This window comes from Myodes glareolus, chromosome 15 (assembly GCF_982192425.1).
Source record: "Myodes glareolus chromosome 15, mMyoGla1.1, whole genome shotgun sequence".
NCBI lineage: Eukaryota > Metazoa > Chordata > Mammalia > Rodentia > Cricetidae > Myodes > Myodes glareolus.
In genome coordinates, this window is record NC_142040.1 from 19,007,743 (window position 1) to 19,029,450 (window position 21,708).

General features: G+C 40.6%; 1 protein-coding gene across 13 annotated transcripts in view; it reads left to right on the top strand.

Annotated features, from left to right (window-relative positions):
• Ssbp2 (single stranded DNA binding protein 2) overlaps positions 1 to 9,328 on the top strand; it is a 264,279-nt gene extending 254,951 nt beyond the window's left edge. For all 13 annotated transcript variants that reach the window (XM_087896777.1, XM_087896778.1, XM_087896779.1 and 10 more), the window contains one exon: positions 8,743 to 9,328. In XM_087896777.1, coding sequence (XP_087752903.1) covers positions 8,743 to 8,772 — 30 coding nt within the window. In that variant the 3' untranslated portion in view covers positions 8,773 to 9,328. The remainder of the gene's footprint in view (positions 1 to 8,742) is intronic.
• Positions 9,329 to 21,708: the final 12,380 nt, after the last annotated feature.

Genomic DNA, 21,708 nt, shown 5'->3' on the forward strand with positions numbered 1-21,708 from the left:
TTTGACTGTGTTATTATGACTGAAAGTCTTAGGCTCTCCCATCAGTATAAATGCTTACAACTGTTACTACTGATGTTTACAAAGTATTCAATATGTTGATCTTCTAGAAGGCAGAAGCATCTTCAAGTGCAGTTTTATGAGAAGAGTTCTAAGAGACCTATTTATTTATCTGCAGTTACCAAAACCATAATACTAATTTTCCTGTAGAGAATATCCATGTTACAAATTAGATGGAAATCAGCTTGTCTCTTTGGTGTGTCCGACCTCCTAGCAAAATGAGATCTGCTCTTGATTTTGTCATGGTAAGACTGTGACAATAGTCTACATGTATTTTGTCATAGTAAGACTGTGACAATAGTCTACATGTATTTTTGGCCTCACACACTAGGGTTTGCTGCAGTGAAGGTCACATTGGTGGTCTGTGAGCCTGAGCTTGCAGCCCATGGCATTTTAAAGTGCTGTTATAGAGCTATAGGTCATCTTCATACATGTGGACATGAAGGTTGTCTTCATACATGTGGACAGGAAGGTCATCTTCATATATATATGTGGACAGGACAAAAAGTGGAGCTGTAAAGTTTGTTTATTTATTTAGCAAGCAGTTTCTAAGCACTTAATGTGTGCCAAGGTAGTATGCTAGACACTAGGAGGCCTAAGAGACAAAATGGTGCCTTTCTTAAAGAGTTACCATTGTAATGCAATGATTTTTAACTGTTATTTAGCTCTAGAAACACTCAAGGATTTTTTTTAGTTTCTCAGAGTCCCCTCAAAACCCAGTGGACTCAGGATTTCTGGGAGTCAGGTTTAGGGATAAAAGATTCAATTAGTGATGAGAAGGTTTGCTCTCTGCTGGAGCCATTGTTGCAGGGCCTGGGTGGCTTTATCAGTATATGACCCATGCCCCATACAAGTGAGTCTGGCAGACTCTGGGAGGGCAGAGGCAATCCTGCTACCATACTTCCAGACTCGGCCTTTGCCAGGACCACCACCACCTGTTAGCCGCCACTAGAAACAAGGCTGCCCCGGAGCTTCAACTATAAAAGGTTTACTTTCTGCTAGTTTGCTTTATTTCTATGACTGCTGAGGACAAAGAGGGCAGATAAAACTGTGTGAGAAAGCTTAGCTGTCAGTGAGCAAGCATGGGAAAGCAGAAGACACCACATGGTTTTAGTCACTTAGGAGATGGCAGGAATTAGTTTTTAGAGCCGTGGTCACTGATTTATTTCAGGAACATAGACAAATCAATCATTTCCAGTGCTCACTTTATCTAATAAGAGACATTTATTTTTTTAAATTCTTACTGAAGTAACATAATTTAATAAGGTGTATGGTAAGTCAGGCAAAGTTTTAGAGTAAGAAATGAAGTTTTCTAAGTGAGGAGTATAACATACCTGTCCTTAAGAGTACAATTCCACTAACTGATGTTTACATGTCAGACTAACATTCATACATGCTGTAATACACTATTGGCAGTGAAGGAATGAAGTCTACTGTGAATGGATTAGAAATAGAGCATACGTGTAATAGAATGCCACTCCAAGAATACAGTCTTGTTATTTTTAACAACTTTGACCAAACTAGAGGACAGTGTCACATGAGAGAGGCACAGAAGACAGGACTGTATGGCTTCACTCATATACAGAATCTACACCACTGTTGACCTAGGAAAATAAATGGTTATGATGGGCCTCTTAAATGTCCCACTTGAAATCCGTAATATTTATGCAACCCTAGGCATATAGGTATAAAACAGACTTACTTACAGATCAGGAATCTGCTGGTAATAAATCATAAAGAAATTCATTTTAAAACAGTTCTTTGATGCGCACATTTTTTTTTACAATTTATTAAACAAGATCTTTTGAGATGGATATTCTTTCTTTGTTTTCTTGCTTGACTGACTGAGACAGGGCCTCTCAATGTAATTCTGGCTGTCCTGGAACCTTCCATGTAGACCAGGCTGGCCTCGAACTCACAGAGATCTGCTGGCTTTACCTCCTCTGTGCTGCCGTATGTGTTTTTACATAAAGAAGCTTTGGCCGAATGTTTGTTACTACAGGGCATAGAACATCATATTTTTCAGAGATGATTGATATTTTTATCCTAAATCATCAATGTTAAGAATGTACTTCACATAAATATATAAGGTAGCATAAGGATATTTAAGGCCATTTCATAAATTGTTGAAAGTCTGTCAAAATCAGGCAAAAGTCGTTTAATCACCTTTTAGCAACTTGAGGTCACTAATTCAAACAGCAATTTTTAAAATTAGGCATTTTCCCATGGTGATGACTATCTTAAGATAAACTAATTTGATACTTGCATGCTAGTGAATAACTGGAGGAAATGTAGAAAGGTTTTGTTTTCCATAGTTATATCTATAAAAGCAGAAGACTTTGTATGTATGGCAAAACCAGTCCAGCATAGAGCCGCCCCGCTCTGTGCTGAGCCGCTGGCACTGGCTAGGGTGAGGGCACATGCTCTGAAAATTGCACAGGACTGTTCAAAATCAAGGCTTCAGCGAGACTCGCAGTGTGCTGTGCCTGAACGCTGCCAGGAGGCACTTGACACTCACTGCATGTTCGGTTTTTTTTTTTTTTTTTGCATGTTTGGTTTTGCATTCATTTTTCCGTTACTGTATATTCAGAGAAATTTTTACTGTTGCTCAATCCCCCCCGCACAGTTGGTTACATGGTTTCACCTGGAGTCATAAGCCATAGTTTGTGAGTCTGGGTTAGAGGAAACCAGAGTCCAGTGGATCAGGAAAGGCTAAGCTAAGTGCAGTTAAAGGGAAGAATTGAACTGCAGAGCCCACCGAGAATAGTAATGTCCTAATATATCTCTCAAGGGCCAGGAGAAAGGCTGCACTGCTTCACTGCGGACTTCACTGCAGAGAGTCACCTTATAAAGGGCATAGTTTGTTTAGCCTCATTTGAATATATATTGAATATCTATAAGATTACCAGAATATTTCATGATATTCCATAAATAGATGAAATTATTGCATCACTTTTTAAATTAAAATAGTTTTATATAAATGCTGGGGTTGATATAAATTGGATATTTCAAAGGTAAAAGGGATTGTTTTAAAGTTTGTTTTTTTTTTTGTTTATTCAAGTATCCGAAACACTCTTTCCACTTCCTCCCCTCCTCCCGATACCCTCCCCACTCCCTCTCCTTCTCCCTCACCATTCCCAAGAGCAGTCAGGGTTTCCTGCCCTGTGGGGAATCCAAGTTCCTCCCCCCTCCCTCCGGGTCCAGGAAGGTGAGCATCCAAACAGGCCAGGATCCCAAAAAGCCAGTCCATGCAGACGAAACAAGACCCAGTGCCATTGTCAATGGCTTCTCAGTCTTCATTTGGACCTTGGGGGCTCAGTCAGCCCCCATGTCAGCCACATTCAGAGAATCTGGTTTGATCAAATGCTCATTCAGTCCCAGTCCAGCTGGCCTTGGTGAGCTCTCATTCGATCAGTCCCCTTGTATCAGTGGGTGAACACACCCTTCGCGGTCCTGACTTCCAGTGCTCCAATGTGGGTCTCCGTCTCTATCTCCATCCATCGTCGGATGAGGGCCCCCTCTGATTTTGCTTTCCTTGCTCACGATCTCCCTCCCTCTGCTTCTTATTTGAACCTAGGGAGTTAAGTCCAGTGTTCCAATATGTGTCTCTGTCTCTATCTCCATCCATCGCCATATGAAGGTTCTGTGGTGACATGCAAAATATTCGTCAGTATGGTTATGGGCCAAGGGCAGTTCAGACACCCTCTCCTCTGCTGCCCAGAGTACAATCTGGGGACCTCTCACACTAAATCTCTAATTAACCCAATTAAAAAATGGGGTACTGAACAGAGAATTCACAACAGATGAACTTCGAATGGCCAGAAGACACTTAAGGACATGCTCAACCTCCTTAGCGATCAGGGAAATGCAAATCAAAACCACTTTGAGATACCATCTTACACCTGTCAGAAGAGCTAAACTCAAAAACACCAATGATAGCCTATGCTGGAGAGGATGTGGAGTGAGGGGAACACTCATCCATTGTTGGTGGGAATGCAATCTTGTGCAGCCGCTGTGGAAATCAGTGTGGCGGTTTCTCAGAAAACTGGGAGTCAACCTCCCTCAGGACCCAGCAATTCCACTCTTGGGAATATACCTAAGAGATGTCCTATCATACTACAAAAGCATTTGTTCAACTATGTTCATAGCTGCACTATTTGTAATAGCCAGAACCTGGAAACAACCTAGGTGCCCCTCAATAGAAGAATGGTTAATAAAGGTGTGGAACATATACACATTAGAGTTCTACTCAGCGGTAAAAAACAATGACATCTTGAATTTTGCATGCAAATGGATGGAAATAGAAAACGCTTTACTGAGTGAGGTAACCCAGACCAAAAAAGAGGAATATGGTATGTACTCACTCATAAGTGGATTCTAGCCATAGTTAAAGGTCTGTGAGTCTATAATTTGTGATCCTAGAGAAGCTAAATCAGAAGGTGAACCTGAAGAAAATCATATAGTTATCCTCCTGGATATTAGAACTAGGCAAGATTGCCAGGCAAACTCGGGTGCATGGGGGGTGGGGGGTGGAAGTAGGGGAAGATGGTTAGGGAGAGGGGAGTGGGGGAGGATTGGGGATGGCTTGGGGGAATGGGAGGGGGGAGGGAGGAAGGATGGTTCTGGGAGCAGGGAAGTTTATATCTCAACTAAGGGAGCCATTTTAGGGTTTGCAAGAGTCTTGATTCTGGAGGTGTTGTTTTAAAGTTTTTAAAGGAAAGGTTTTGAAAAAGTTGCACATGACTTTAACTCAGGGCATCTCCCTCCCATGTTTGTCAGTGCTGCTGTGCTTGTCCCTTGAAAAGGGAGCACAGAGTCAGAAAGCCCTTGGAGGGGAGACATGGTAATCACCCGCTCACCCTTAGATCCCAGCCGGACTGTGTCCAGCAGGACAGTGGGCCCTTCTGGGTGGATGAACATAGAATGAGAGTAGCTGGCGCGGGGTTTCCTCAGCAGACCCTTGACCACGCCTGGCTGCCCTGAGCTCAGAAGAACTATTTAGTGATTTCAAAAATCCCGGTAAACAAGTGTTCAAAGTCTAGGTTTTACTGCATGTAACTCTGAAAAGCACATGTGTTTGAGCAGTCTGCCCTTTGAGGACTTGTCACTTTTCCCTAGAGGTCACAGCACAGAAGCCAGAGAGACGAGACAACTGCTGAGGGCTAGTAGGCTAGCCACTCTCTCCCTGTATGCTACTGCATTTAATTCTACCAAGACAAAAAATGCCTAAATCCACTGCATACACGCTTGGTGGAGTGGAATGAGCAAAGCAGAGCTGCCCCCTAGTGTTCACATGCTGTAATGTTTGGTTTTGATGGTGTAGACGCAAACATGGCCCAAAAGAAGAATGAATGCAATTGGATTTATTTGTGGCGTTAATTTGGAGGAAAACATTTACACATGATGTTTGTCTATAATCAGATGAGTCTTTGCGTTACTAGAACGATGGTACAATGACAGGCTGCTGGGCAGACCTCCGCCTCCCCTCTCCATCATCTACTTTCGCTATTGTCAGGAAACTGTAAGCCCAAGTTTCTTAGGTAGAGACACAAACATTGATTATTTCTCATTATATTCAGAGGATCAGAACTATTCCCTATTTCTCACTATAAGATATTTATAGAAACCAAGACTTAGAACGTGGTGTGATCTAAAATGCCCTTCAGGAGATTTATGATTGTATCTAATAGTTTCTGTGGAATATCAGTCAGGTGGTAAGAAGGAAGAGACTCTGCAGTTCATACTAGGACATGCTATCTCAAAATACACAAACATACTTAAACATATTTAAAATATGTTTAAAATAATAGCTTTCAGTTTACTTTTTCCCCGAAGCCAAGCAAGAGTGCTCTCAGTAGCTAAGGGGCCATCATATTGTCTGAGGAGAACAAACTAGCTTAGTCATTCCAGACAGTACGACCCGATATCACAGCGTTGTGACTCAGACATCACAGTATCTCACTGTGTGCCGATGGAACAGCACTAGAAACGCTGGTGTGAGTCAGCACCAGACACCAGGGAGAGGCGTGGCCCTCAGCACGGCCGTCCATTTAGCGCTCACTCTTCCTTTCTGGGGAAATGTAGTGTACCTCTTCATTACTCCAAAGAAGGCGACCCTGGAAACACTCCTTTTGCTTGCATTCTTGGAGCTTTCCTAGAATTTTATAATTCCCTTTAGTTTCTTTTTCTTGAAATAGTTTAGTAATGGAAACAGACAGTCTACAGCCTTCCAGGAGCATGTGACACATGGCCTAGGAACACCCAGACACCCAAGAATCTTGTTCTGTGCCAGAGACAATCCCATGTCATTCTGAAGTTGTGTGCACTGCTCAGAAATTACACGGTATCTGTTTCTTGGAACTAATGTTTCGGTCCTTTCTTATTGGCCCCGACCCTCAGGGTTTCTGCATCTAATTTTTCCCCTAAGTTTCTGTTACGGGCTAAGCAACTTCTTCTGACTTCCTGATATATCAGCGTTTTACTCTTCTGTAATCCCAGAGATTCTCTGAAGAGTTTCCTGTGAGGCTCTGCAGGAAGACAGCCTGTCTTGCTTTAAGGTCACCTACCTGCTGCTTTAGGTCACAGATACAGCAACTCTCAGCAAAGCCCTTATTTTGAAAATGCTGGTGATCTGGCCATGCAATTTAAATATTTGATTAAAGTTAAACGTGGAAATTTTCACTTTTGAATTTTCAATAGCTACATTTCAAGCACTTAGAAGCCACGTGTATATGGAACTTGTTGTACCGGCGAGGACAGAGCAGAATGTTCCATCACCACCTAAAGGCATCCCCAGTTCTCATGGTGGCCACAAGGACTCTGAATGCATGAGTTTAATTTCTTTGCCCATTTTGCTGTAGAGATGCACCTTTCTCTTTTCTTATTGCTTGTCCTACTCTCTGGCTATAACTGTACGCTATAGTTTTTACATAACTATATTATGTGACTGAATATGTTTAGTCACGGGCAGTGGGTAATAAATTGCAGCATGCTGAAGTTACTGGTGCTATGGGACGTTTTATGTCACATTGCCGTGAAATTGGATGTGTTTTCATCTCAGCACAGGGTGGCTCCAAGCCTTCCTTAAGGGTGATGGCAGACAGGGGTGTTGATTTGCTTTTAGCTTGCATTTTTCATCTTCCCTTTTTTTCCTTTCTGAATTAGAATGCATTTTTAATTTTTTTATTCTTTGAGATTATAATACAATTCAATCATTTCCTTTTCCCCTTCCTTTTTATTGTCCAATGTTCCCTGTTATCTAACATAGGAGTCAGTTAAACTACTTTACTAACTTACCATCCTTGTAACAATACGGAACTCAAGGCTGCTCAGCGACAAATAGATTCTACTTGTATGACCAATGTTTAAAGAACTGACAGTGCCCCTCCCCGCCTTGTGGTCCAGCCACTGTTTTCCCGGCTTCCCCCTCTACCTCATCCTCTACATTTACTCAGAGCAATGTGTTTTGGGGTTTACTTCCTAACAGCTTGTGGTTCAGAGAATCAAACCCCTGTCACACGTACGCTCACCTGGGGACCTCTTATCCCTTAAGCTCATCTGGACCTCAGCTCATGCCTGCAACCCATCCCAGCTCGCCTGCGATTCCCTCCACTTTTTCCCCGTTCTCCCAACTCTGTAAAAATGCGTGCCCCTCTGTCCACATAGCCACAGTTCCTTATCGGGCTCTGCGGTGTGGAATCGTACTCTGAACTTTACTTAACTCTCATCCTGAGACACCATCGTTAGCAGAACAACGATAGAAATCTCCCTTTGAAATGGTTTTTGCAGTTTTCCCATCAAACATTAAAATATTCCAAGGTCTGCATTTTTATTTTAATTTACAAACATCTTTTCTATGTAGACCTCTACCAGTTGAGAAAGGTGCTTGTCCTAATTCAGAAGCTCCAGAGCTGTGCATTCGTGATGGCAGCCTCTAGCTGCGTGTGCTGGTTCACATTTAAGTAAACTGAAATTGCGTAATGTTCGAACTTTCCAAAAGCCTCACCCTAGGTCACTTGTCAGCCTCATCACACTGTAAAGTTGAGTCCCTGTTGTTTCCTGCAGTGGCCTGATGCTGGGCGGGGGCACTGTGCTAATGCACACTGGAGCATCTGGTGTTCCAATGAGACTCAGCAGAGCTGGTAGTTGCTTTGTTTCCTAGACTGTTTATGTACTGAGCACTCCCTGTGTGTCTAATCAAGTCTATAATTTAAGGATTATGTGTTCAATCCTCTCCACACTCCTGGGTACCTTCAGAAAAGCTGATAGCAGGGTCAGGAGACTGAATTGAGAGTGTAAAGAAGTCCCCACTCACTTGGCTGTATATAGTAAAAGTTGGTCCTCAGACTCCCTTCAGTGTGGTCCGTCCTTGGATTTTAGTTGCCCAGATTGTTACAAGTGTCTGCAGAACCCTTATCTGCCCGGAAGGAGTGTCTGAGGGAATGGATGATTATCTAGGTCCTGGGAAAGAATCAGACTTGGTAGAGGACATAGTTTAAAGTTTCACAACTAGGAAAAGCCATACAAACACCCTATTGTTATAGCTCCCTATTTTCATAAGGTTAAAAACGCATGCATAAATGTCCATAGAAACTAAAATTTATCCTTCATCCTTCTGTACCAAGTTGAACCACACTGACCTGTGGCAGAACCGCTGTTAACCAATGGATTCTTCTGTCCCTGTAGTACTCCCCCAGCATGACCATGAGTGTGTGATCCATTACCACGTCTCCTCATGAAAACCATCGTGAGTCAGCCCTTCACAGAACCAGTACGGAAGAAAACTGCTCATCAGTGTACAGTTAAAGGAATCTCAGTCAACCAAACCAACCTTCTAGCTCCTGCTCTCTCCCCTCTTTTGTGAAGAAAGCGGGTCCAAATGTGATTCACACAACTGTGCGGAGTGGCACATTAGAGTCGCCCTAAACTGAACTGCGAATAACCATCTGTGTATGTATATGTGTGGGGAAGAGTGTACCGTGTATGCAGAGCTCCATGCGCATACACGCATACGTGCATCGACCCACAGGACATTGTAAGATATTATCACATGACATCTTAAGTAGAAGTGAGTAGGGACTTTTATTCCATCCTTTTTTTTCACGTTTACATTTTAATTATTAAAGGTTGCTCCTGCCCCTCCCTGAACTATTTTGTGCTGTGTATATCACTGCTTTATATAAGTTATTTTTTAAGGTGAACTCAGATGTTATGGTTTTGTAAATGTCTGCAATCATGGATAGGAATAAAATGGCTTATTTGAGAGCTTTCATTCCCTTGTGTCTGATGCAAGTTACCTGTGAGCCCCAGACCGCATTAAGTGGAGAAAAGCGCGTCTTCATCCTAATGCCCAGCAGACATTGCTCAGTTAGCGCCTGTGCAGAGTAGTTTAGTCCCTGTGTGTAAGGAAAACACTTCAACATAGACAAGGTCAGCTGGGCTCACAGTGTGTTTCTGCAGTAACTGCTTTACGTTCCTTCTTGGTTCGTCTGTCTGAGACTATGCAGAAGTCGTGAGCTAACTCAAATGACCTAGACCGTAGCAATAAAGTGACATGGGTTCTCGGATTCTAAGCACATTTGCTCTCTAACACGACAAAACCCAAAACCGGTAGCACAGCCACTTGTTTGAATTTGTCACTTCTCACCCAGGGATCTTTAGGTAAATTTTTTTAATAATACACATTGTGAGATAGTCTTCTATTTTTATTTGGATTACCCGTGGACATTTCCACAGAGACCTGAAAGCAGACAGACACACGCAGACACACTAACCGCGCCAGAGAGAAAAGAAGCCTCAGAAGAGGCTTACGTCGCTCACTTTTTCTCAGCAGCTTGCTTGTTGGAGCAGACGGGACCCTGCCCTGCTGGTCTCCCTGCGCCTGTCTGCTCTGCTCTGGGGCTGGAGGGCTTGCATTAGGAGGCAGGTTACGTGTGTAACTCCTGTTGGCTGCAGGTGGCTGGATCTGCACTGTGTATCTGGCAGTTTGGAAGAGAGTGAAGAAGGAGTTGTTAGTTATCTCCCTTACAAAAGTGGCTTGCTGCATGGCACTCTCCAGATCTTTGGGGTTAGGGTTAATCCTGTAGCCAAACACCAGAACCCTAACAGGAAAAGTACGGAGAGTTTATCTGATATGCTGAAAGATCCTTTCTGTCACTCACGCTCGCCAGCCACGCCCCTGCTGGGAGAACGCCCTGTCCAGTCTAACAGGAGAGGGCTCCTCCTTCCCTCTGGGGTTGTTGCTTGGGTGAAATGACGCCGTATTTGCCAGCTCTCCGTTCCAGGTGATTGATTCATTCCTTCTGAAACTTAGAAATTTTGGCGACACAAGCCAGGGATATCGGGAGAAGCATAGAAGATAAAGAAGATGAATTAGCTTTACACTGCAGATCAGATGACAGGGAGTCATTCCCATAGCACAGCATAGCCCACAGCAGCACCCCAGAGCCGCCTTGTGTAGCAGGCTCCAGAGACCTGTCACAAACAGTTTGCACGGTCTTCACCCGCAAGCCGAGCTCACCTGAAGATGACTCTGTGCAGCCACCTGATTCACCAGGAATAGTGGCAGCTTTCACTTACTATGATAATTGTGCAAGCATCAAGTCTCCAGTAACCTCAGCTGTGTCACGCCAGAGTTCCAATACATTTGTTGTCTGTTCTCTCCCATCACTGACCTACATTTCCTGTGCCTTCTGAGAAAAAAAAAAAAAACATTGTTCTTATTACAAAAAACAAACAGAAATCACTGAACCTAATTTTGCTTGCCCTTACTTGAGAATAGTTCTGGGCTATAAATGATATAAATGACATCATGTGTCACACTTAACCTGTTTGGTCTAAAGGGGGCGGGGTAAGGTGGGTTCTTTGTTTTGTGTGTTTGTTTTCAACATGTAGCAATCAATTTATCATTTCTTTCTTTGACCCCAAATTTAAAAAACTTATTTCCAATTTATAAATTCCTGAATAACCTTAAAAATATATATGAAAGACAAAACTACATTCACAAACAGGAAAATACAGGAATGCTTAATCTTTATAGCCAAATAATTTTGTAATCTGAAGGGTGAACAGCATCAGTATATTTATTTTTGTTTAGAGTTTAGTTATTTAGCCTTTATTATTTTCTGGTGACAAGTCTAGCCCTTTCTCATACATTCCACACCGTCAGCACGTCTGACTTGTCTTGATGAACACGCTGCCTACCGGGCTTTATTTTTCCACATTTCACCCCATAGTAATGAAATCAGCAATGTTTGCCTACACTGAACATGACATGCACACATAAAACGTGAGAATAAATAGTAGGTATAAGCATTAATTCTTGTTCCTCTGCTCTGTCCTGCCTAACTGGCTAAAGTTGAAGACACACATCATGCTAAGATGTGGATGGTTCTTAATCAGCTGACTTTCCTACAGTATGAGCAAAAACTTTGAGGTACACTTGACTTGTAGTACCACAGATCTGATGTGGGGTACACTTGTCTCATAATACCTCAGATCTGATGTGGGGTACACTTGTCTCATAATACCTCAGATCTGATGTGGGGTACACTTGCCTCGTAGTACTACAGATCTGATGTGGGGTACACTTGTCTCATAATACCTCAGATCTGATGTGGGGTACACTTGCCTCATAGTACCACAGATCTGATGTGGGGTACACTTGCCTCGTAGTACTACAGATCTGATGTGGGGTACACTCGTCTCATAGTACCACAGATCTGATGGTTGGCTCAGCATTCCTTTGGAAATGGCCCAGTATGGGTTCAACTGCTAGTGAACAGGAATTTTACAGCTAGGTTAAGGTTTTTCAATTGCCAAAAGATGAACAAACCAATTCTGTTCCCCCTCAGCCATGGAGAGTGCTCAGATACACCTGTCCCAATAGAAATTAAGTAGAGAAAAGTTCTTCCATTTCTGTTTATGATAGTGTAAGGTATCTGGACCCCATTGCATTTGAAAGGCCGTTCAGCTAAACAGTCTTTGGCAAGTGAGTAAGCCGCTAGTCTGCCTACACCTTTTCTTCATATTCTGGGACTGCCCCCTCAGCAGGCAGAGCTTTGCACAGCCCTCCCTACTCTAAACCCTGTTAGCTTCTTGCCTGATTTCTCCCTGGAGATGAGGTACAGGCTTGAGCATCTTCCCTCTCAGTCTCTCCTCTTTCCCAAGGAAAACAATTTCCGTTGTCATTGCTTAATTCTTACTGTCTATCATAAGCAGTATTACAGATCACATCTACTTGACATCTAAATGTTCTCTTGGCACAGTTTCATCTTTTATGTGCTGTAGTTCTTGTTCCTTGAAACATTAGCTAAGGCAAGCAGCCCATGAACATCTGGTAAGGGGACGATTTGTAAGGAGACCATTGTCAAGTTACGTGGGTTAGTTTTGGGGATTTTTCCCCTTCTTTGGGGACTAAATTTCTCTGATAAGAGAGGCACAAGCCTATGTTTGCTTAAAACAATGGATCCAATGTTAAACCGTGGTAACAGTCTCCCCCATTCTGATAAATATGCCTTGAGCAATACCGGAGAAGCAAGAGTGCTGAAGCATTATTAATACCTCTTCAGTTTTGCATACTTCATGTGTATGTACCTGTGTGCATGTGTTGAGGATGGCAGCATAAATTTTACTCAAAAAACCTCACTCCTACTATGATTCATGTTATTTTGTAGCACTATCAAAACCTAGTAAGTTATTCTTTGTTTTGACTATTTTTCATTTTGTGGTTAAATACCTGCTAAAAGTTACTTGGGATGGAAAAAGAGTAACAAACCCTATACTATATATAACATTATATATAAGCGGGGGGGGGGGGGCGGTCTGTCAGGCCCAGATTTAGCTTCTCAACATTGACTTCGGTACTGATCTTGTCAGAAATCATGCAGTGATTATAGTTTCCTGATACACACATCTCTTTATGAGAAGTTGAATTGACATCACCTAAAGCATTATCTTTACCCATGAACCATGGATGCCCTACTGATAAAAACAAACCTGAGGTCTCTAATGATTTCTCTAGACTCTATTATGAAGATATTCGACTGAGTGAATCTCCAGAGGGAATTTCCTCTGTTGAGTTTCCCTGGGTAACTTACATGATTTGTTTGTTTGAATAAAAGAATTTCTGTACAGAATTTAAATTTAAATGTGAATATTTTTGCTGTCGACATTTTAAAAATGAAATATACTACTATATATAATTGTTAGAGCATTTGATATGGGGCCAGGTGTTTTCCTGTGCTGTGCTGGGTGCTCTTAGGACGAGTGTCTGACTCATTTGTACTGTCCCAGTCATTAGAACCTTGTCATCAGCTTCTAAAATTCGTAGCATTTATAAAGCAAGAGGGGCTGTTACGATGGAAAAGGTAAGTATTAATATTTCTTGAAAATTATATAAATATTTATTCCCAGCTAATACATTTCACCTTCTCTTTTGTGGCAAGTGACCTCAGTGAATCGCCTGCGGGCAAGATTTGAATCCTTAACAGGATTCTCAAACTACACAATATTGCTATAAACTAAGTATTTAATGTGTTCGTAAAATTGTCAGGAAAATGTAATTCATCATTTATTTGTTTGAAAACAACAACTCAGATAATCTGTCCATCTTACATGATTTGAGTAGAAATTTAAATTTTTGCAATACTTTAGAGATTTTCTTGACATAAAATAGTGATTAAAACTTGTATGGGTTTCTATCAGGTCAGACTTCAGAAATGCTTACTTTCCTTGCATTAAGACAATTAATGTATGAGCTGTGTTAGGACAAATAATTTGAAGGACATGTTACTGTGACAGACATAAAGATAGAGAAGTCTTCATACATAGAATTCTTGATTCATGGTAGTCATCAGATTATTGACTTGTTTGTGATTTGAAGATTTAAAATGCTTTCTTACTACATGTGTGAAATTGTTAGCTGCAATGTCTTCCTGGATAATAGAATTATCTGTAAGGTTTTTATAAATGTATAATTTATGTACAAATATAATTGAAATCTGGGGTGACTCAGTAATTACTATTCTTAATTCAGTGATAGCCACCAGATAACTGACACATTTGTAAACTTAGCACCTGTGTATATACATGTATGTGCACATACACATTGTTACATTTATTCTCAAGTGAATTTTCACTTAATTTTTTTGTAAAAGTATTTGAGCAGTTCATGTAATGGAAAAAGCCACCATCAAGATGTATATAAATGTCCCTTAATTTGACACATTGTCACATTTAACTTATAAAAGTACTGCTTTTGATTTATGGTTTCTTCCCTTTTATTTTTATCCTTCAATACTTGTTGGAAAAGTAAAGGAAATTGTTTATATGAAGACACCACAAATGTTCCTCAGTAAAAAGTCAAATTGTAATGTGCATAGCTGTGCACAGAAGTGAATTAGACATTATACCTTAAATAAAATTCAGTAATCTGTAGAGGCAAAGGATGTATATGCACTTAAGAAAAGGTTGCGTGACTGATTCTCTGTGGCCAAATAACAACCTTGCCCCCAAACTATTAGAAGATAGACAGTTGTTAATGAGGCTTTAGTGCTTAATTTCTAGTAAAACTACACACATTTGTTCAGATAATTCCTGCAACACTTTCATCTTTATGATTCATTATGAAGGTGATCAGTTCACCATAAATATCTGTCCAAAGATTTTAAAATAGAGTCCCTAACTATCCTAAACATGAATGAAAAGGAAGACAACCACTCCTAATTGTATTGAGAATTCATCCATGGAAAAAAGTGGAAATACTCACCACCACCACCCCTCCCGGTGCTGTGCTAAATACTGGTTCCACATTATTTACTGTAGCTTTGAGTCAAATGGGATAGTTCAGTTTGGTTATGTGGCACATTTGTACATAATAGATAGACAGTATTATAAGTCCCAATGACCAGACAATAAGTCAAGGACCACCTCATGTGACTTCTCAGGTGAGTTTTTCTTTGTTTTTTTTTTTAAATGTAGTTTCTGGATTTCTAGAGGCTGAAGGGGTAGAGAGAAAGCAACTGACAGGTCCTTGACTTAAAATAGGTACAGGCTAGCAAAGAACTGATCTGGGATTTGTTATTTAGGCGATTTCTGGTTGTCTATAAATGGTTGACAGAAGAAGCATCATGTAGGGTCGGGGTAATAGTTGAACAGATAGGTAACATCTGGCAGAGCATCAGGTACTCATGATGAGTGAGATAGCACACCAGGAGATGCTGAAGACAAAGAGGGAGGCAAGTGTGCACACCTGGCCCCAGACATCTGAGTCAGGAAGGGTTCCCATGGTTCACTGTATACTTCAGATGAAAAGACTCTACAGAAAAAAAAAAGGGATAACTTTTAAATTTTAGAAGTTGCATTTCCAGCACAATTTGATGATAGTATACTATAGCTTTTTAAAAAACTAGCCAGAAGACAATATGCATAAAAATGTTTGCAAATTTTTGCTCTATGTGTATTTTGGGTTCTGCTTGACTATAGCTACAAGTCTGAAGATTTTTCACCCCAAACATGCATTTCTTCACAATTTTTGCTTATGAATGGAACTCTTCATGTGTAGTAGGACATGAAAAGGTTACTCTTACACATGCTTTTAATAAAAGTATCCCTACATGTTACATAACTAGCCTCAGCTTAAAGGAAGACATCATCATTGTTACACAGCTTCACGTGAATGATTATGAATTGAAAAATCAAGCATTTGTTATATGATCATCTGCATTGTCATTCTCACCATTTTGTTAGCCATTATTCACTTAGAACTAGAGGGATGGCCAACATACTAATGGTCTCGAGGCTGTTTTAACAGAACATAGGTGTCAAACATTGGGAGTGATGCTGATTTTAAGAACTCAGCCTACTGTTAAACGGGCAGTTGCCAGTCAGGTCTTAAATATTTACTTCATTTTCACTTGGCATTCTTGCCTACACACCAGTCTTCATTCAACAAACCCCCAGAGAGCTGAACTTAAATTTATACAAAAGAGATAAATAATACTTAAAAATATATTTGCTGTATGAAAAAGTATTCAATGCAAATGGCCATTAGCAATTCAGATACAGCTCTTCAAAAAGCCTCCAAATTAATATGAAAATGTACAGTTAAATGTTCTGTGTACTAGTTATTAATAAAATGTTTGTTGAACCAAATAACCAAATCAAAACCAGTGTTTTGTACAAAAAGTAGTTTAGTTTTGTACAAAGGGTACAAAATCCACTGCCAGGATTTCTAAGATAATTATCTCTACAAAATCAGACTGTAACTAAGTTCTCAATACTGGTCTCTGAAGTTTAAAATTCAATAGATTTTACAGAAATACTGTAAATTGCCATTCCACAGGTCCCTATTAAAATTTATCATCTTGTTGAAGGGTGTTTACTTGCAGGATTGCTTGGTCCAACTGAAGCTCAGTATAAACTGTAAAGTGCTCATCATCCAGGCCTGTGACCATGAGGGTTTTAAACTGAGCCTCTTACATGAGCCCGCAGGGGACGTCGTCTGGGGAAAACAGGAGCTGCGTCTTCCATCACTTCATTTTCAGGTTACATTAACCCTCGTGGAGAAATGTATTTATGCCTACAGTTGTGCATTCGAGAGAGGTGTGCATGGTGTATCTGTGTAAGACAGTCGCTTAACTGTGCCTTTTCAAAAATGAACATCTCCTCCCCTGTGTGACCCCAGATAGTTTTGCTGTTTTGCTCTAGCAGAAGACACTTCAAAAACCAAAATCAGATTGCAAACATGTTTGTTCTAAAAAGTGTTTGTTCAACTTTCTTAAAATGCATAAAAGTTCTTTATGATGTACTTGGCAGCTTTGTCTTCTACCCAGTTTACCGTGACGTGACCTCCTGACATGGGTGCCCCATATTTGATGTTCTGTTTGCCCCTTGTGAATACAGACAGCACTGGGATTGATGAACTGACCCAGCAGAATAAGAGTTCTACACAGACAAGTGATTAAGTCAGAAATCTTCCTGCTTGAATTACAAAAATAGATGTCCTTGCTCCTGAGTAGGAAATTGTCATCTGCAAAGATGAACAGTTAGTCGTGAAACGGCCACACAGACTCCCAGCTCAGACATGAAACACACACAGCTGTGCCTTGCCTTCCTGGAGGATGCCTTCCTATGGAAGAAGAAAATACTACTGGTTTCTTCATGGTGATCTTTTATGGCCCCAAACTTCATGACTTAAACTGTTTTCAAATAAAAACAGCAGCAACTAAAACACTTCCGATCTGTATCCAGAAGACAAGCCTTGCAGGAAACAGTCTCTGGACAACTTTCGAAGGGGCCAGCTCTGCTCCGACGGGTGAAACAAGTGCACTGAGACTGATGAGTCTCAGCTCCCAAACTCTTAACTACTTTATTTCACAAATTGAATTTTCATCCCTACATTTGTTTAAAGGATGATAATTGCCTTCAATATTCAGAATGTGCCTAAAGTTCAAGACAGTATTTAACTATTGGCCACAGATTTTTATTCTCCATGATTCTGTTAAAAAGAGTATATTAAACTTCTTCAAACTTAATTATGAGGCAAATCAAAGATGTGGAAAACCTGCTTTGAGAGTTGTTTTAAGAGGAATTGATTGAATTGAGAAGCCTAGACTGTGCAGCTTGGAATGCAAACAATTATGAAATGGGGCTTCTGTTTGAGTGTCAATACCCCTTTATCCTTCAAGGCATAGCACAGCAGTGCCAGCGGCTGTGAGGTTTCCTTTACCTTCTACAGTCCAAGAGAATGAACTAGAAGATGGAGGTGCTGCTGCAGAGGACCGAGAATAGCCGTGTGTTGAGTTTGCTCTTCCGTTGTCCTTTAAAGAATTCTATTCCTCCTTCCCAACTTGAGTAACAAATACTCTGTTTCCTGCAGTCAAAACTTCTGGAGCCTTCCTCACAAGGACTCCTCAAGCCACATTTCAGCCAAAAAGGTTAAATGAACATGGGGGAGGGTGGAATATATATACTGGTTAGATGCTGTGGAACAATGGTCTTGTATTAATAAAACGCTGATTGGCCAGTAGCCAGGCAGAAAGTATAGGCAGGACAATGAGAACAGAATAATTCTGGGGAGGGGAAAGGTTGAATCTTCAGTTATAACACACACACAGAGGAAGCAAGATGAGAACGCCTCACTGATAAAAGTTCAAAACCACATGGCTAACACAGACAAGAATAATGGGCCAATTTAAGATGTAAGAATTAGTTAATAAGAAGCCTGAGCTAATAGGCCAACCAGTGTACAATTAATGCAGTAGACCTCTGTGTATTTCTTTGGGACGAGTGGCTATGGGACCAGGTGGGACAGAAATCTCTGTCAACAAATGATGCCAATGTGGACAACTAAATCCACTTACAACCTCAGAGAGTTTGAGAAGTAATTCTAGACATAAAAGAACAGAGTTAAGCATGACTTTTTGGTAGAGCCTTTTCTCGGGTGGGCTCTGTTTGGTAGAGGCAAGTGCATCTCGTTTAAGAGAGGCTTCCTGACTCAGCTTTAGCTGCAAAAAAAAAAAACCCTTGCAGCTGTTTTAAGAGGCCCCACCACCAAACACTTAAATGGTGTCTATGAATAGCCAACAGTATGCTTCTTGGTAGTGGCAGGGACCTTGAAACACCATAAAGTTTTGGCAACAAACATGGCTCTGGCCAATGCCTCTGCCATGAAGCTAGACTCTCAGAAAGCTAAGGAATGGGGTAGATCCAGCCGTCAAAGCCATGACTTTAATCCTAGCAATATCACTTAGCAAATTAAAGACTTCTGTGGTTAGAGAGAGAGAGAGTAAAGATAAATTCAGATGGAAAAAAATCTCTAAATGTTTTACAGTATATATATATATATATATATATATATATATATAGAGAGAGAGAGAGAGAGAGAGAGAGAGAGAGAGAGAGAGAGAGAGAGACTTGGGAGAGAAGAGAAAAAAGGAGAAAGTCCTTTTAAAAAGAAAAAGAGAAGTTGGGTGTGGTGGCACACACCTTTAATCCCAACACTTGAAAAACAGAGGCAGGCAGATCTCTATGAGTCCAAGGACAACCTGGTCTATAGAATGAGTGCCAGGGTAGTCACAGATACACAGATAAACCTAATTTTTAGAAAATTAAAAATAAAAATAAAAGAAATAGAGTTTAAAATAAAGCCACATAAAGATGAAAAATACTCAGAGAGTCTGGATACTCTATGTTATTGTGTTGTATTTAAATGGTTTGATGGCTGAGGGAGAACCAAGAGCTGCTAAAAGGCATTTGTTTACAAATGCTGCTGGATTAATACAACATATCTATTTTTAAAATGCTTTGACTTTAAAATTTAAGTCAAAAGATATGTTACTTTGGAGAAGAGGTTTTGCTTTTGTTTCCACAGCAAATGAGAGGCTGTGAATTCATTCTGGGTTAATAAAAAATCAGGTTTGATTAAGGAAGAGCCCCTGAGAAATCTCTAATAGGAGCAGATAGCTCTATTGTCTGAGTTCTACATCCAGAACAGCCGCAAGACCTCTGGTTGAGATGATCAAGTCTCACAGGCTACTCAAGTCAGGACTTGATCATAATTCTAAATCTTCTTTAGGTCCCTATAAGATTATCAGTGACCCCAATCAGCAGGAAGTAGCCTGGAAAACTACACTCACACACCCCAAAATGGATTATGGGTATTTATCTTTGTTTAAAATGTTGGTTACAAGTTGTTATAGATAATGGTCAGGGGGAAAAAGCTAAACAAAGGGGATTATATTCAGAGTTCTTGATTTGAAAAATTAAAAAGGGGGAAAGTGCTGTAGGACAATGGTCTTGTATTAATAAAATGCTGATTGGCCAGTATCCAGGTAGGAAGTATGGGTGGGGCGACCAGGCAGGAAGTATAGGCAGGGCAACAAGAATAGAAGAATTCTAGAGAAAGGAAAGGCTGAGTCTACAGTCGTAACACAGACACAGAGGAAGCAAGATGAGAAAGTCTCACTGATAAAGGTACCAAACCATGTGGCTAACATAGACAAGAATAATGGGCCAATTTAAGGTGTAAGAATTAGTTAATAAGAAGCCTGAGCTAATAGACAAACAAGTTTACAATTAATATAGTAGACCTCTGTGTATTTCTTTGGGACAAATGGTTATGGGGCTGGGCAAGACAGAAATCTCTGTCAACAGTCAGAGAACAAATTAGTTATCTAATAATGCATTGTCTTATTTAACTGAATTCTAATGCAGTAGAAATAGAAATTTTGTGAGTCCAAATCTCTCTCTCTCTCTCTCTCTCTCTCTCTCTATATATATATATATATATATATATATATATATCTTTTCATCTCTCTCTCTCTCCCTCCCTCCCTCTTTCCCTCCTCCCCCTCTCCCTTCCTGTCATCTCTTTCTCAGTCTTGTGTTCTGTAGTCCCTGAAGTTGGTTTTCTAATTGAGGTATGATGTAGAATTATGGAAGAGGTGATGCACAATTGTAATTTATTCACTTGAATAGATTCATGTGGCTCTCGGAATGTGGCCCTTTATTTCTTCACAGTGTGTTGTGGACCTGTGTACAGAACTCTGCCTTTATCTGAAACATTTATAAGACAAAAGAACAGTCAAATCAGCACAGGTCTTAACTTTTGGAACAGGTGATAGTGTGCCCTCACAATTGAGTCTTTCCTGCCCTGAATTATTATATTTGATTAAAAGAATTTCATCTCTCCATCTCCAAATGTTGTTTAAGAGCTTTTCTTGGAGACTAACTCATAACCTCCTTTCTACCACAAAACTGAATGTTTTCACAAAAATCAAACCAGTTGAGAGCAGTCAATGTGTTCCTAGTCCTGCAGCTCCCCCTGGCCCCAGGGCCTACTAAGGAGCACTGTTAGTAAGCACCTGTCCCTGGAGAGGCAGCAGGCGGTTCCTCTGGTCAAGGACACAGGCACAGCTCACACAACAAAGGCGGCCCCACTGTGCCTCCTCAAGAGCAATCCCTTCTCTGTGGCTTCTACAGAGATAAAATTGACTTCCAACTTACTATCTTCAGTCTTCAAAATTAAGAATTGTATAGGCTGTAGTTTTGGCAATTTTTTAAAATATATTTTAACAAGCTACCCACTTTTCATAGTTTTTAATGGAAAAAAGTGTTTAATGACAGAAAATGAAAACAATTAATTTTGTATTTAGTCTTGTGGAGTCCATGTTTATTCAGTCATTTTTTTTTTAATTGGCTACACAGCATAAAATAAATCTACTAATAATTTGCATATTAACTTAATTGGGTGTTATATGTGTGTGGTAATGTTATCTGTTCAATTTTCAATAATTAATGTGTTGAAATGATAGAGGAAATGGGCAGAACAGTACATGGCTCTTTCTCTTTAGCCACTGGTCTCATGGGTAAATCATGTCCTCATTGTCTACCTCTTCACCCAGCAGTCCCGAAACATCATCTGCGGTAAGTACATCCAAGTCGTCTAAACACCTGCAGATAGAAGGACTACATAAATCCACTTTAATCTACACACCTGCTTGGTCTGAGTTTTTTTCCACAAGCAGTCCATCCAAGCATGTCAATGCAGGCTTTTCACCCGAATATTTACTCAGTTATTTCCATGCCTAATGGTTGGGTGAGGGGTCAGAGGGCAGCCATACCCAGTTGTAACTGGCTAATTGTATGGCT